The sequence below is a fragment of the Balearica regulorum genome, chromosome 3, assembly GCF_011004875.1.
Source record: "Balearica regulorum gibbericeps isolate bBalReg1 chromosome 3, bBalReg1.pri, whole genome shotgun sequence".
Classification (NCBI taxonomy): Eukaryota; Metazoa; Chordata; class Aves; order Gruiformes; family Gruidae; genus Balearica; species Balearica regulorum.
The window spans coordinates 115193193-115209961 of record NC_046186.1 but is presented as its reverse complement, the minus strand read 5'-3'; the positions used below and the strand labels follow the sequence as shown (position 1 = coordinate 115209961).

The following is a 16769-nucleotide window of genomic DNA, read 5'->3' as shown; positions in this document are numbered from 1 at the left end:
AATATGGAGCTAAGATTCAGGAAATTTGAGTGTACCCTTCATCTCTGCCTCTGACTTTTGGTGTAGCCTTGAGAAATGTACGTAGTATTTGGGTTTAAATTCCCATTTGTAAAATGAGGAAAATGCTTGCTTACAGTCATATGTAATGGTATAATTAAATTTCTGTCATATTTACTTTGTCATTTCCTTGGTACCTGGACAGAAGCAACTTCATGTTGTTCCCTGTCCAGCCTCATGGTGGGCAAAATTGGCAGGGAATGCTAGGCAGTACGGGACTGCCAGAGAGCTATTAATAATAAAAGCAAGTCAAGCATGCTTTCCTCCTCACAGTTTGGTATTTATCCAAAAGTTGGGGGTTTTACACAATACGTAACTAAATGGAAGAATTATTTTCTCTATCCTCTTCCTTTCTAAATGATATCACCTTGGATTTTATTTACACTTTGAAAAAAAGAAAGGAAGACTTATTGTATGAATCACCACAGTATTGAAGACCAGCAAAATATAAACCTAACTATTGTTATTTGCCTTTTCTCAGTGGCATTAGTCCATGTTTGAAAGTGCCATGTCTAATGCAAGATGGAAAGGTTTACAAAGGATTTGTGGCTGTTACTACATGTGAAATTGTTATGAACAGTTAATGCTGCAATACAGCACTAATGAATATCTGTGAAAGTATTTGTGTTTTTCCATCCTAATAAATGTGTTGTCACCAAATTAACTATTTATATATAGTTTTAATTCAAGCATTAGCTACCTGTTAACTTTTATGTATGTTTTATCTTTACACTTCTAAAGAGTATTTTGACAAGTAAAACACAGGATATTCTGAAAATATTGACCTTCTGCAAGTTTTTCCCATCTGTGTTTTTCTTAATCCATTTTAATTTACTGAAGGAGGAGACAGGACGAGGAGTTAAATGTTTACCATGAGAGAACAACATTGGTAATTACTTTGATTTCAGTTCCTTTTGATGTGTATTCAGGGGATGAAGAGGTCAATAATATTATGACCATGCAAATAGAAAAGGGTTCTTTTTGACCATATAAAAAACAGCAAAGGATTATTAAAGCATTAACCTTGATTTTAATGGCCTTGGTTGAGTGGTGAGATCACAATTTGGATGAGCCTGATTATTTACTAAATACAATACATAAATGCAACGGGTTCTTAACACCCATTGCACTCTGGCATTATCGCATTACTGCCATCCTTTGTTGCCTTGCAGACAGGAATATGAAAGCAATCTGTCATGTAGTGAGACTGGCTCCAGAAGCATTTCTCTGATAAGAAGACCCCCTGCCCTTTGCTAGTGTCTGGTCCAGTAGGCTTAGCCATGCGCTTAATCCCCAGAAAGTGGTTCGATTATTGCTGACCAGCAATGGCAAGATAGGTTTTTTTTCCCCTAGCTATCAACCTTCCATTAATTCCTTAAGCAGAAATGCGGTGCAATCTATATTTCCTTGGCATGTGTCACCCAGATGGTGCACTGCTCATGTTTTCAAATAACCATGCTCCAAAATAACAGAGTTTGAATAATAAATTCCACAAATCCTTCCTGAGAAAGAGGCACAATTCTCAAGAGCTGCATAAACTTTACGCATGATGCTGTAGCTCATCCACATTATGCAGAAAAGTATATATTCTCTTGCAAAGCAGATGTTTGTATCTGGATTCCTTAATTTAGGGAGGAAAAAGAAAGATATATGTTTGCTCAAAGACTGTAGAATATATTTAATATTTGATTATGTCTTAAACATTAGCCTTAGCTCCCTGGTCAGCTTTGCAGAACTTGTCATTTAATATGGCTAAGCTTAAATCCTATGTGTAGGTCGGTGCTGTCAAGCAACCATGACTGTACATTTTGGTATTGATTGGAGTCATTGCAGTAAATTCCTTCTTAACTCACATTCCTTTCCTTCCCAATCCCCTCCCCATAGATAAAAGTGTGAGCATGTCTTTTTCTGTCTGAGGAGATATTTCTTACATTTACAGACAGCCTATATGAAGATATATGTACGCAGTCCTCTGTGTATATATACAATCTCTTTCACACATCCAAAGTAAATGCTCCCAATTGCTCCTACTATGCTATTTTATCACCTCAAATATTTCCTGCATTTTTTCTTCCATCAGATTTCTTATATTGATATACTTGGACCAGAAGGCAGAAGGATGAAACGTCACCTGGCAATAAACTGTATGCAAGATATGGTCATTTGCTGGTGGTCAGCAACTAGTGATGGAGCATGGCCTTGGTCTCCTATTTCCTGTGAGAGGGACAGAGCCAACCTATTGCTATTAGGCTGTGCACATGGCAAACTGGAGGTAAAGTGCTGAACTCTCTTGTTACATGATTTTTTGGATTTGCTAAAGAAATAACTAGTCAACTTAAATGAATATTCAGGTAGATAGAAAGAACAGATATGATAAAAACATAAGGAAGAAGATCAGCCATTCTAGTCTTAAAAATAAAGGTTCATTATTTAATGAAAAAAGTACCTTATTTAGTATGTTTACTATTTTCACATCAAAACTGGCAATCTGAGAAATGTAACAAGGAAGTTAGGTCTTTATAATGGAATAGCTTTGGAGCTGCTAACACTGAGAACAAAACTGTCAGAGTACCACTAGAAAACTCTAATCCGAGTTAGAAACTGTAGCTGTTGCATGCTTGTCTAATGCAATTATTTTACATTGTCTGCAATGTTAACTGATAGGCATTTTACATCTATTTTAAGTGTTGTATTATAAAATTTTAGCTACATCCAGATGCTGCTTAAATTATTGCTATGAGTATTTATCAAATCAGGTACCAATTTTTTTCTTAAAGAAAAAGTCAAAATTCCCCATCTACAGGTGGGAATGTAAGCTACAAGTTAGGACAAGGCTACAAGCTTACCCTCTTCCTGACACTTACTTAGCTTACCTTTTTAGGCAGATGTTTCCATTTCATCTATTTCACTTTTATTTCATCTACTTAAGGATATTTGAATCCAGTTTCTTTCTTAGGTAGAAACTTAAAAATGAAGGTATCTGGGCATACTCTGGAAAGAACTGGAGCCTGAATTCAAAATGTAAAAGCTGTTCTGGACTAGCACCTTGTGTAGATGCTCCTGTGTTTGGAGTTTTCTTTTCAGTTTAGCTTAAGCCGCTACAAATATGGACTAAAAAGGCACTGACTGTGGGAGAAGAGCACAAACTTGAGGATCAGCTGTGGAATAGCTCTTCTGGAGTAGCTATTGCAGGCTATTTCCCTGTAGGGAAAAACCCTAAGTAACACTTTAGAATAAGCTGCTCTTATAAACAACATCCCGTTCTCTTTAATTAGGGAAAATGTAAATGTTTTAATGTCTTGGAATTATTACTTTGATAACTAATATTCATTTCAGTGAGGTTTTTTTCCCCTTGGGATTTTCTATAGATTGAAAGCAAAAGAGAAAAGGTAGTTGAGAGAGCTTTTCTTTCTTATTTCAGTCATTAGTCACTGTAGAATTTAAGTTTAAATTACCTCCGGTTCTGCCTTCTTTACTTCTTTTCAATTGACCTCTCTCCACTAGCAGTCATCTTTGACTCATCTCTCTCCTCTGCCTGATACACACCTGCAGTTCTCAATTCCCCCTGCAGCTATGCCCAATCACATATAAAAATTACTCTGATAGCTAAAACGTGCATCTGTTCTTTGTAAGTTTTTTCAGCCTAGTCCCTGTGCCAGTTTGATATTATGCAACTTCATCCTACTAACGTTTCAGATCTTATTTCTTACCATGACTTCCGTATGCCCAGGTTCTGACAGCGACATTCCCATGCCTCTTGTTTTCTTTCCATATCTTCCAGAAAGGCCCCTAATGCCAACATAGCAGTTTGCAATCCCTGTTTTCTGAGATGTTTTTTAGAGACTCATTTCTTCTAAAAAATTCACAGAAACCCCCCTGTCAGTTTAAAGCTTTCTCTGTTTCATTGCATATATTGTAGGGAGATTTCCAAATTACAGCATTGCTCTGCATCTGTCAATACACCTTGTTTTATCCTTTTCTGATTTAGACTTTAAATTGCTCAGGGCTGAGGCTGTCTAGTATAGCCCCAAGCACATCACTGGTGCTTAACACAATAATGATAATAAGCATTCACTGAGCCTTTAGGCCTAAACTCATAATCCTTTTAATTTAACCCATATTGTAATATAAATATAAGAAAATTATTTTTAAAAGCAGAACTGCCAAGTTTAACTGTTCAGTTGCATTCCCTTTTCTGATTCTTTGCCTGTACTTGTCTGCTTTAATTCTAAGATCTTTGGATGAAATTTCTTTTCCTGTATTTGTCAATAAAATACCAAGCACTATGCCAGAGCTATGGAAAACTTAGTCATATATGGATAACAAATTGCTGGTTGTCAATTAGTCTGTTCCGTGTACTTATCTCTTGGATGCTCAGTGGGCTGCTGCGTAAGGCTCAAGACACTCTGCCTATATGCTTCCCCTGGGTATATATGACGTGTGGGTTTTTTTCGTGATTTCTGTAGCACCTCTTATGGGCAGTAGTCAAATTCCCGTTCATGGAGGGGGGATGTTGTAACCCAGCAGCTATAGAAGTAGTGTCAACTCCCAATCTGCAATTAACTGAGGTACATTTTTCACCTACAGAGTCTTTGAGGGGAACTTTAACTTAACACCTTTAATTTCTGAAGGTCAGTTAGTAGCTTAAACATGAGCAAAACCATAGTGAGTGTTTCTAGACAGCTTCTGAACAGTTACTCTCTAGGTCAAATACCACAAAAATACAGTGTTTCTGTAAACATGCTTATTTGCCTCTCTCTACCTCTACTCCCATTTGTAGTGTTCCTCAGGTATAGACCTGGAATAAAAACATGATGTCATTGTTATGCATGAAAGTAAATCCATATTTATCATATTTGACCAAAATATGCATTTTGTCCCAGTAAATGATTGTTGTCAACAGAAGAAGAATGAGAAGCGTGAACTGATTCAGTTTGGAGCATTTGTCAAAAAGAAGTGTAGTAATATAATACCACCAACATTTTACTTGAGAGTAATAGTATCTCATGAATAAAACAGCATTATTATCTAGCATTAAAAGAAAAGCAGGAATTGCTGAATGCCTAGCCTGTAAAGAGCTGTTTGGCATATTGGGTTTATGAAAAAAGTAAACCAAGCCCAAGGAAATGAATGGATGCTACCCACAGCCGTACTACAGCACCTTGGTGCTGACCTACAAAAACCACAAAAAGATCTGCCAGCTACGGACACTCTTACTGTTGTGGCAGAGCAAATGTAAATGGGACACTTAGGTGATACTACTTCCTCCCTGGAAGAATTTTCTAAGTGATATTTCCTGCCCACCAGAAGAGTGCTTATTAGGGTGAGGACAGGAATAGCTCTAGGACAAGGCAACTCAACCCCTCATCATGATAATATCCTGTAACTACACGTTCTGCATTGGGATGATTCACATTGCACGTACAGTGTTTGGGGTATTGTGTACTTAAGCAGCTTTTCAACTTAATGGAGGAAATACATCTTACATTTTAAATACACTATAAATGTGATTTGAATTGTGCTGTGTGGCTTTATGTTTTAACATTTGTTACAGTTAAGGATAAAGGTAGGCAATATTCCTCTAAAAACAGAAACTACTTTTTCCTTGCAAATCTTGACTTGTTTTACTCACTTCATGTTTTTTTCTAAGATCAGTGTTTACTATGTTAAGTGCTGTAGGATTTGGTGAGGAATCCTCCCATGAATAAAGAAAAGTGCTTTTCTGTTTAACATATGACTTTGCTTCAGTGTGCAATATATGTTTATGCGCATGCAGTCATGTTGCTGCAGGACTATTTGTCTGTTGAACCCTTGTCTGCTTTCTTGTGTGCACTGATTTCCTCTTGTAAACTCATCCATTCTTCAATTTATTTATTTAATTATTTGGGGGTTGTTTCTTCTTTGTTAAAGTACCAATGATCAAGGATGTTATTTAAATTGTCTCCCTGTGGAGATAATGCTGGTATTTTGATTTCAAAACCAGAAGAGGAATCTTCCAGAAATCATTTCAAACAATTTGCTATGAATAAATAGGATCTGATGTGAAATCATCCTTGGATTAAATGCTTTGAGAGAAAGTCATGTTAAAATCAACATGAACTTTATTCTGCAAACATAAATTAACAGGAGGTGATGATGCCAGGGCTCAGTTACTGTAGTACTTTGCATTTGTCTTTGCCATGTTTATTTTCACTCCATTTAGTGCTAGTGCGAATCACTAAAATTATACTTCAATCTTGTGGAAAAAATAATTTGCCTGAGAGAGAATATTATTTTTCTTTCTCCCAAGAGACAATATTTAATAGTTATTGCTTCCACATTGTGCCTCAAACTTGTGAAATAAACACAGCAGATCTTTTATGAGTGAGCTATCCTACAATTACTCTAGCACTCAGAAAAACATCTATGGTGTGTGACTGAATAGCTGAAATACCTCTCACACACATATAGCAAAGAATGTAAAATCCTTGGTGTCACATTGGGTTAAAAGTTCAATGAATAATATGGGATAAAGATGATGATGATGATAAATTTTGAAAGAAAATAAGAATAAATATTGGCTGAAGATCTAAATAATAAGATTGCATGTGGGACTGTAAATGCCGTGCAGCCAAATAAGTAACCTAGAGTAGGAGCCTTACATTTTTATTTTAGAAATGTTTAAAAATAGGATTTTTTTCTTCCATCTTCACAGTGCTATATTTAAAACTATTTTGCTCTAGTGTGTACTATACTTCCCACTTCTACAATTCTAATTAAAGTGTTCATTGTTATTTAGAGTCTCACTGTGTGAAATTAAATAAGCATTTTTTTAACATCCATAAAACAAATCAAACATTTTTCCCATCTGAAAGACACACAATTCAGTCCACAACAAGCTTATTTCTCTGTTTCTTTGTTTTCTCTTTTTATCTGCCTGGTAAGCTAATTTTCTGCTTAAGAACTACTGGTTAAAACTCTTATTTGTTTTGATATGTGGACTTTATCCTTTCCCAGCACTCTGTGCAAAATACTTCAATTTTAAGTGTTCAAAGATTTGTACTGAGAAGAGTGATACTGCCCACACAAGCTAGTGCTTATTTCTTTAAGACATAAAAGGAAAGTATTTTAACTCGCATAATTCAGGCCCCTTATTTACAAACATTAACAGATTTCTTTACTTGGATTGTTACGATTTCTGACTCCAGGATTTGAGAACTTGATCTGTATAGTATCCCTCATACTGCTGATTAGCTGATGCAGAGCACAGGCCAGTACTACAAGGGGAAAACAATATAAATGTGCAGTAGTGGTGCATGACTGCCACATTAATAAGGGAAATATGCATAAATTATGTGGACAGTATTTAAATACATTTACTATTTTTTTGTAGCATACATCTCACAAAACCAAAAAAGGAATTTTAATTTTTGTTTATTTCTTTATTTATTTTACAAAAAGTAATTGGGTTTACTTCATGCAAAGTACTTGCAGAAATCTTCCCTTGAAATCCAAGGCTAAGTGCTTAGTCCCAAGATTTACGGCAAGCACTTAACGTTGAATGGGATTATACACCCCGCCATGTGATGTTACGGCTCTGTCTTTTTAGGTCCGCTGCCCTGTCCCTTCCTCTGCAAATCCTACAGTTGTCCTACCCACTTCTGAGGGAAGTCCTCCAGCTGTTGCCTTCCCATTTCCCAAGCAAATATTTTGTTAACTTCAAGATATATTGATATCCCCTTTTCGGATCCAGAGAACTACTGCTCACCGGGAAGGAATTCCAGCAGATTCCTTTAAATGGACTGCTAAAGCACTACGTGCACTACATATTTACTAGCATGTGGCTACTTACCAGTTAGAAAAACAATTGGCAGGTAATGGAGTACCATCTTCTTGGAAAAAAAGATTCTTTGATTGTTAGACTTCTTGTTTTTCAAAAGCATTATCTTAGCCTTATTAACATGTCTCTGTAGTTGTATGTCTTTCTGCTTCAGTTTTCCAGTTAGTGGCACGAAGAATAAATAATAAAAGTAATTTCTGACAGAGAAACTCAAATCTTCCCTCTCAGATGAAAAAGAATATCCTTTTTTTTTCCCCCCTTCAGAGTGCCAAATACCAGTTACATTCAGCAAAACTGGAAACCAGAACAAAGAGGTCTCTCGGCTTGGTACTCTTCCTCCAGGAGGCACATGAGGCCACTGGTGCATGAGAAGCAGCTTATCTGTTCCAATCTAAGGAGAAATGTTTCTCTTGTTTTCAGCCAGAATATGAACAGCAGTGTCTAGAAAAGTTTCCTTTAAGCCTCATTTGTTTAAACATTATGTCAAAACTTCTGTTTTGAAATGCAGCAAGTAGTCTTTCTCTCCTCACAAGAACTTTTCCCTAGTTTAGAATTGCATTAGATACAGCAACCAGCCCTACCCTAGATTTCATTTCAAGGATCTACTCTCAAAATTATGTGAAGCTAGGAAACTTCTCATCTCAAGGCTCATTAAATTAGCCTTCCAAAATACAAGATTTTACTTTCTTTTAAAGTGGTGAGCAACATTTTGTCCCACTTCTGCTCTAACAAGGCAGAACAAAATTATTAATTGGGTTCAGTTTGGTTGCCGACTCTCAAATGATCAGATGACATTTACTTTTCCGTGACTATTTCCATTGCTGTTTTCCAGCGGTCCCTCCTATGGAGTTCTAAAATCCATTTTTTCATGTGTTTTCTTCACTATTGTCTTAAACTTCAAGGCTAGTCTCTCTTCAGTCTTTCATCTCTCACAGACTTGATTATTGTGTGGATCTTCATGACTTTCTCATAGCTTATGAGATGTCCAGAGAGGAACGCCGGTTTTGGATCAAAATATGTAGGTGAATAATGCAGTGCATTGAAACCTGCCACAGGACGACAGAAATCTGAGTCCCAGAGGGCCTCAAGGCTCATTTCACTGAAGTTGTGGAAGCTTTGAAGACTTGCTTGGGCAAGATTTCTATTTCACATATTTGAAAGGCAGCTACCTGGGTCTCTATACATACTCTTAGGGAAAACTGCAGAACAAACAATAACACTTCACCTTGTCTTTATTTGGGGTTACAGAGCTCTGTGGTCACAGTAATCCTTTGTCCACAATAACCTCTTTTACAGGTTTCCTTGCTATGCAATTTAACACCCTAATAAGCTACACATTTCAGCAGTTCTAACATCTGCACAGTAGCCACTGCACATTTTGTGGGCATAAATGACTAGTTGCAGAGGCTAAGTCATTGGTGAGGGAATGGTGGAGATGAGAAAAAGGTTTTCAGACTATATAAGTAATTTAATCTTTTATTTCCTCTTTGGTATATATTTTCATTGATCACTACTCTATTGAAATCTGTTTACCTGGTTTTCACAAGTTGGATGTATTGACGTCTGTATTAGATGCTTTTGCATTAAGTGGTTCTTTGCATGTCCCTAACTACTCATCTTGAAGTAGCTAAGACTTTTGTATTAACTGGCAGCTGGTTTGCAGCCGCAGAATTGCAATAATCCTTTTTTTCTTTCTTTTGAGTGAGAAAACCTTTTGCTGACAAAATAAGTAAACTGTTGGAACATCCTAATCAGTCTGATCAACATCCCAAATAACTTGTTTATAAATTCATCAGTTGCTTCTGAAGTAATGGGTGGTATGCAAAAAAAAAATCTTAATTTCTTATTCTCCTCCTTTGTGGGATGAAAGGCTAAATGATAGTTCAGTTGGTTTTGTGATCTGTGGAAATCAACTTTAAACTGCTTTAACCTTATGTGTGCATTTCTGTTTTCAACCTGAAATTTCCAGATTTCCTCCCTCACCCTCTCTCTGCCTTTTAATCACATTTGTTACCCCTTTCTGTGTGAATGGTACTTGCATACCACCTGGACTCAAAAGAAGGGGCTTCCAAAATTAGTGGCAGGCCAGCAGCTTTAGTTCATAGTGTGAAGAATGCTATGGGTATACCTGAGGGTGGGGTTTGGCTCAGTTTGACATTTTCCTTTCACTCTTTATTTCTGCATGAACAAACACCAGCAAGTTTCTGACTGACTTCTACTACTCTCACTCTTCTAGAGACATTCATTTTCTCTCTCTTTCAGAGAAATAGCTTTTCATGAGCCAATTTGTAACTTATTTACAGCTGGTATTCCTCCCACACTTTTCCTGCTCAAGTCCTGTATAATACTTCTCATTCAAACCCACATATTATAGGACATGAATCTTCACTGGACTCCATCACTTTATGGTACTTCCCATGTTTCTACACTAGAAATTCTTGCTGTTTGCCAGCTGCTGTCTTTGTATCATATTCTGCCATTGTGTTCTTCTTCCAGTTCATTCAACCTTCAGGTACCCCTAAATGGTCCCACTTTTCTGCTGGCACAAATTCATTTATTCTGCATCTAAAGCTATGTGGCACCAAAGAACATCTACCACCTACTCATTTGGCAATGTATAGTATACATTGTTTAAACGTGCCATTGTTTCTCCCACTACAGTGTAATATTTTCTGTTGCCATGGCCCAGAGCAAATGATCAAAAATGCTCTACATGTGATGCTCAGAGTAACCTATTATAATTTTTTCCAGAAATTTTGGGATTTCTCCCCCACCCTACTTGTGAATAATCAGTTATTCTTTTATATCAGTCAGCTGCTCATTTCTCCTCTTACCAACACTGTTAGGACAATACCCTCTTCTATCTTCTATTCTTCTAACCTGTTATATACTCTGGACAAATAAATATGGCTCAAACTATATTGCAGGGTTTTAATCACAGGAATTATCCTTTTAAAGTTAAAACAGTTGATTTTACAACTCCATTCTAAAATGCGTATTTGTTTTGGCTTACTGACCCATCGGAAAGTGCATTTGCAGCAGTCTGTTTTTTAAATCATCAAAGTAAGAATAAATTGTTATAAATGCCTACCAAAACATTCTGGATTTTTTTTCAGGTTCTGAGTTACGTCCGTACAGAATGGGATCCACTTGATGCTAGCTTCAGCACTAATCAGCCTTACCAGGTGTACACAGTAGAGCACTCCATCTCTGCAGACAAAGAGCCCATGGCCGACAGCTGCATCTACAAGTGTGTTAGAAACAAAATTCAGTGTGCGGCAGTCACCAGAATACCACTACGATCCAGGGCCATCAGCTGTTGCAGAGACGCTACAGAGGACAAACTAGTCCTGGGTTGTGAAGACTCATCAATAATTCTGTATGAAGCCTACAACCAAGTGACTCTGTTAGCCCAAGCAGAACTGCTGCCTGCTTTAATAACCTACCACCCTTCCGGAGCTATATTCATGGTTGGCAGCTCTCAAGGGGAGCTGCAACTTTTTGACACGGCACTGTCCCCAATTAAAATTCAGCTCTTGGCACAAGACTATTCACCTGAGGCAACTCTGCAATTCAGTAAACACTTTGATGTGCCTAGCAGCCTCATCCAAATCCAGTGGGCTGCTCCTCAAGTTGCATCTGCTAGCACTGATGGCACAGATATTCATGATCTTTTGTTGGTTAGATTCGACAAAGGACCCTTAGGAGTGCTTCACTTTAAACATGGTAAGTTACTGAACACATCTGTTGAACCTTGAGCTCTCAATGAAACAGCTCTACCTCACAAGTTTTTTGTAGTTTGAAAGCAACACCCTCATTTTAGATATATGGGACCATAGCCTTAAAAGCATGTAGTTCCAATGATATCTAAAGATGTGAACCAAGGAGTTAATTATGTTTCACAATTACTTAATATCTTTTCATATGGGGCCTGACAGAATAGGACCCCGATCTGTTGTTGGATCAGGGTCCCATTATGTTCCCTGCTACTCTAATAAAGCGTAACTATTTCTCATATTGAAAATTATTTTATTCTGTAGTGTATAATCTTAGAAATAGTATTCATTCTGTTGTAATACCCTAATAAGCTATATTTAATAGTAAGATAGAAGCGCTATTTTCTTTCCCAAATTATTTTTTGTGTGTATGATGCAATGTTCTTTCCATTACAATGTGTATTTGTCCAAGTACTCTGTTCTTCCTGACTTCAGTACATGAAGTTACACCATTTCTTTCCTTGAAGACTTTTCACACAAGAAGGAAGGTCTTCATAACCTTCAGAGAACTTTGGTTTCTCAATTAATTTGCCAGGAGTTGTGAATAAAAGACAACATAATAATACTAATTTTAGAATTTATATAGCACTTCTCATTTTAGGTGTAAGGAGACTGAGTAAAACCATAACTATCTTCATTTTACAAACAGAATAAGAAGAAGCAGTAAAGGAAAGCTAAAAGGCTTTCCAGGAGTTACACAACAAGTCAGTGGCTGAGCTAAGAATAAAACCCCTGCAGTTGCTCATCACTGAGAACTCTATTCATTCCATTCAAGTCAGGCAAGTTACAGTGGTGCGAACCCACTGTGAGAGCTAAAACAACAATCATGCTTAAATCTTCTGACTACCAAGCCAGTGTTTCAGCAGAGCAGACAGCCATGTCAAATATACTCATCCTGGAAAATGTCAGCATTTTGCCCATTGAGTGTCCAAGGAAACAGGATTGCCTTTGTTGATCTTTACAGGAGTTTTTAATGATTCGTTTGTGTAAAGCTACTGAGAGTAGGAAGAAGACTTAAAAAACAAAACAAAACAAACAAACAAACAAAAACTGGGTGACAATAAGGTTTCAAAATCTACTTTATTTGTTTACTTATTGAGACATGCATGTGCTTTTGTGGGGGAAAATCCTGTCTAAAAGTACTGTAGACCTAAAGATTTGAAAAACTGAATTTAAAAAAATTAACTAAGTATGCCACTGCAAAAAGGTAAATTAATATAATAGGATGTTAGCAACAAAAAATGTTGGATTGACTTATAGTTGTACAGTTTTAAAAAAGCTGATCCAGATTATTACTTTTATACAATAATACTATTAAAAACCTGTTTACAAGTTATCATTTATTTTGAGATAATTCAGCTGCATTATGTTCAATGACAGGTTTAATAGTAGCAGAGTACCCAGAACACTAATTATAACAGCTATTTGATGTTTTTGTGCATGTTGGCCATTAAAAAAAAACCCTCTAAATTACCTCTTACCTGTCAAGCAGAAGGCATTCTACCCACATCTACCTTGCTTTTCTTCAGTCCTCCCTTGTGGGGTTTTCTTACAACAGCTTTCCAGAAAGAACAGCTTTCCCCTTGCTATCTTTAGCACATTTATGCTCTCAGGAAGGCAAGCAGGCTCTCAGTGCAGGGATTTAGAGGCCTTTCCTGCTAATTGCCAGCTTGTAAACTTAATTGGACTGTCTCCCTGGGCACCGTTCCTAAATCAATTAGGCAGTGAGTTGGCTGTCACCTCTTTTTCCCAAGCAGGTTGCCTGGAAGCGCACCACCCAGGAGAAGTCAAGCATCCAAGTGGGAAGATGTTGACCTCTACAGCTGAAAGTTATCACATTTTAAAATTCATTCTGTATAATTACTGTAAAATCTCTTCTAGGAAGAAGGCAAAGCTCCCTCCCTCCCTCCCTCGCTCTTTGTAGTCCACTGTACAAAAACATGCTGTTCTCTATTGCATTCTGGTTTTCAGCTTTACCCCTCTTCTTCTCAGTTTGCCACAGTAATGCTGTGTTGATTAGCCCCTCTTCCCCACCTCAGCAGTTTTTAAGTCTCCACTATTTAAGAAATAGTGTAAATATAAATAATACTGAAAATGTAGGTGTCCACGGCAGCAAAACCCAGACAGGCATTCAGCACTAAAATAAAATCCATAAGTAACTCACGGCTTGGAATTGTTTCCCATAAAAGTCTGCTAAGAAACTATGTCAATGAGAATAGGCAAATATGTTTTTAACTTCCAGCTGACATATTATGATTTTGGACAAGATCTGTGGATTCTACATTGTGTTGTCTAGCCAGATTTATTTCAGGAAAAGACTCATATTAAATTTACCCTCAAACGTTAATGGCAAATATTTTTGGTGTCTAATGCCAAATTCATTTTCAAAAGCATTGCGGCTTGTTGTCGTTGATATCAACCCAGGTCTTGGATAATGTCGAACTGAGTGCTGGTGCCAGTGGTGCAGCGTTGCTGGCCTTGAAAGATATTTTAAATATAATATTATATTTAATTAGCATGCAAGTAAGTATTTCCATCTTCACTTAGTGATTAATGTGAAGATTGCCCAACTTATATAATACTTTAAAAACACTAGACATTTAAGAAGAATAAATTCTACCGTAGCAATTAGATATTATCACACATACACAGGTTAAACATGGCTATTACACAGTATAATGTCCATAGGCTTTTATACATGCAAATGTAAAGTGAAATACAATAGACAACCATGTCTTTTCTTTAATGACACTAAAACTCTAAAGTATTTCTCTATTACAAAAAATAAATATATACAGGTTTTTTTTCCCAAAGCAGCAGATCTGTATATGCAAGTTCTCAGCAGGTTACTTGTCCTCAAGCTATAGTTGGAAGTTTTCCTTTTTTTTTTTTTCCTTTCCTCAGTTCTTATTTTACATCATGAACAATATTCACAATGATATTTATGAAAATTTTGTGAGGTCTGTTTTCTGTATATTTGGTCCGCTTTTCTCTGTTACCAGACTTCTTTTCCTCAGCCATCCTATGCCTTTAATATCAATATTGAAATTCAGTTTGTTCCCTTTCATCAGAATTTTTTTCCTTAAAATTAGTTTTGACTATCAACATCAGAATATAGATTGAGAAAATAAATTTTAAAAAAATAATATGTTTTTATTTAAAGAAAGAGGAACCGTAAATTTAATCTGGTCTCGTTCTGATATCTGGAGCAGTAGTGGTAAAGAATTCTCTAGGACAGTGACCCAAAGCGAGCAAGGGTCACTTGCTAAATTGCTAAAATGCTGTGCGTGGCCTATGTCACATAATCATTTGGCTAGTCAGAGGCAATAAGTAACATTACTCTCTGCAGCTTTTCAGTCACCTTTTCTGTTCAGAAGCTGAGACCAACAAGTCAAGAAACATCAAGTCTTTAAATTTCTACGTTTCAGAGACAGAGTGCTGTAGATAAATCATGGTCTCGTTCATGGAATCATTCTTGATTTCACGTGCAACTGTAATTCCAAGGTCCCTAGATGCTGGTATCTTTTGTGATATCTCCACGCAGAAGAAATGCCTCACTTAGGGAATTTTGCCAAGCTAGAAGTAAGATCTAGAGCAATTGCAATATGGAGAGTAATAGAGTAACTGCTTCTTTGAAGTTTGATCTGCTGTAAACTTGTATACATAGGTATGTTTCTATGAGACAAATGCTATTTTTTAGTGTTGTCCAGCAGTATTTCCTTACAGGAAGGAGGTGCTATGAACATGAATTTATTACCTCCGGTACAATAACAATAAATGGGGAATAAGCTTTTTCTACCATGTTTAAAACAAACTTCATTACGTGATGTTGTCACTAACAGGTATTGGACACATTCGCTCAACCTCCATGTGTGAAGTTCACTGACAGTTTTTCTTAGCTGTCCAAAGCACCCTCAGTCTAAATATTCCAAGATAATAAGAAACTATCTCACATAAAAATTTAATAGTGAAACCCATTAACTTAAACATTCTCATTTTAACCAACGGCAATTATTTTTAACTGCGCTGAAAAGTAGTCAGCTACTGTTGTACATACTCATAACACTATCTCTGGTTTTAATATTTCCTGTAAAAGGTGTGATCACAAGAGGACAGCTGGGCCTTGTGGAAATCATCCACCAGTACATTCGTTATGATGAGATACACGAGGCAATTAATGTCCTGAACACCATGAACTGGAACATGATGGGTCGTCACTGTTACATATGCTTGAGCGCCATTGTCAATCACCTTCTTAAACAAAAGCTTACACCAGACAGAGAAGGTAGGGGACTGATTATATTTTTAAAGTATTTTTGTGGTGTCTTTGTAATTCATATGTGGATTATGACAATATATTTATTGACTATATAAAGAACACAGTAGTGAGAATCCAGACAGTCAGCTGCATTATGGTACTTCATAATGAAATGTCATATGTAGACAAGTCATTTCAATAAAATCTGGATCAATGTGTTGATTGCATTTTAGTTCATTTGTATCAATAGTGATAATAAAATAATGCATATTTTAATGTATATGTGGTATAGGAATGACTTAATATCCATAGCGCTATCATATATATGCTATAACTTTATTACATGACATAAATTTAGCTTACATCACAGACTAATGTTAGTTAATATAAGATTCAAATGTTTGCTGTATATTCATGCTGAGACAGCATCAACTTAAGGAGGGACATTTTCCTGCGACAGAGACAAGAGATTTTACTATGGTTTTTAAGGTGCTTTTGAAGGGCCATTCTGTCATTACAAGATCCAAGAGCTTTGAATACACTATCCTCTGCTGCCTCCTTTAGGATTATAACATTTGTCCTCACTGTAATCTTCTGGCCCCCTGCAGTAGAAGCTGGGGTCCCTCACAAGACATGATGAATTTTAGGTTCGGCCTTGTCTCTGCCGAAGCCTGGTGTGATGCCTTCCGCTTGCTGTATATCTTGAAACTCAGTAGACTTCAAGATTTGAAGTGCCTTGATTTAGTGAAGGTGTTATCCTCCAGTCTAACAGGCAGACAGCTGGGGACCAGGCATCTTTTGTGGCAAGAAAGAATACTTAGGATTCTTGTATGTTTGATGATAGAAAAACTCCAAGGTG

General features: G+C 36.8%; 1 protein-coding gene across 4 annotated transcripts in view; it reads left to right on the top strand.

Annotated features, from left to right (window-relative positions):
* Positions 1 to 16769, top strand: part of WDPCP (WD repeat containing planar cell polarity effector) — a 160307-nt gene that overhangs the window by 70289 nt on the left and 73249 nt on the right. For all 4 annotated transcript variants that reach the window (XM_075749668.1, XM_075749669.1, XM_075749670.1 and 1 more), the window contains exons 12-14: positions 2138 to 2329; positions 10993 to 11602; positions 15749 to 15937. In XM_075749668.1, coding sequence (XP_075605783.1) covers positions 2138 to 2329; positions 10993 to 11602; positions 15749 to 15937 — 991 coding nt within the window. The remainder of the gene's footprint in view (positions 1 to 2137; positions 2330 to 10992; positions 11603 to 15748; positions 15938 to 16769) is intronic.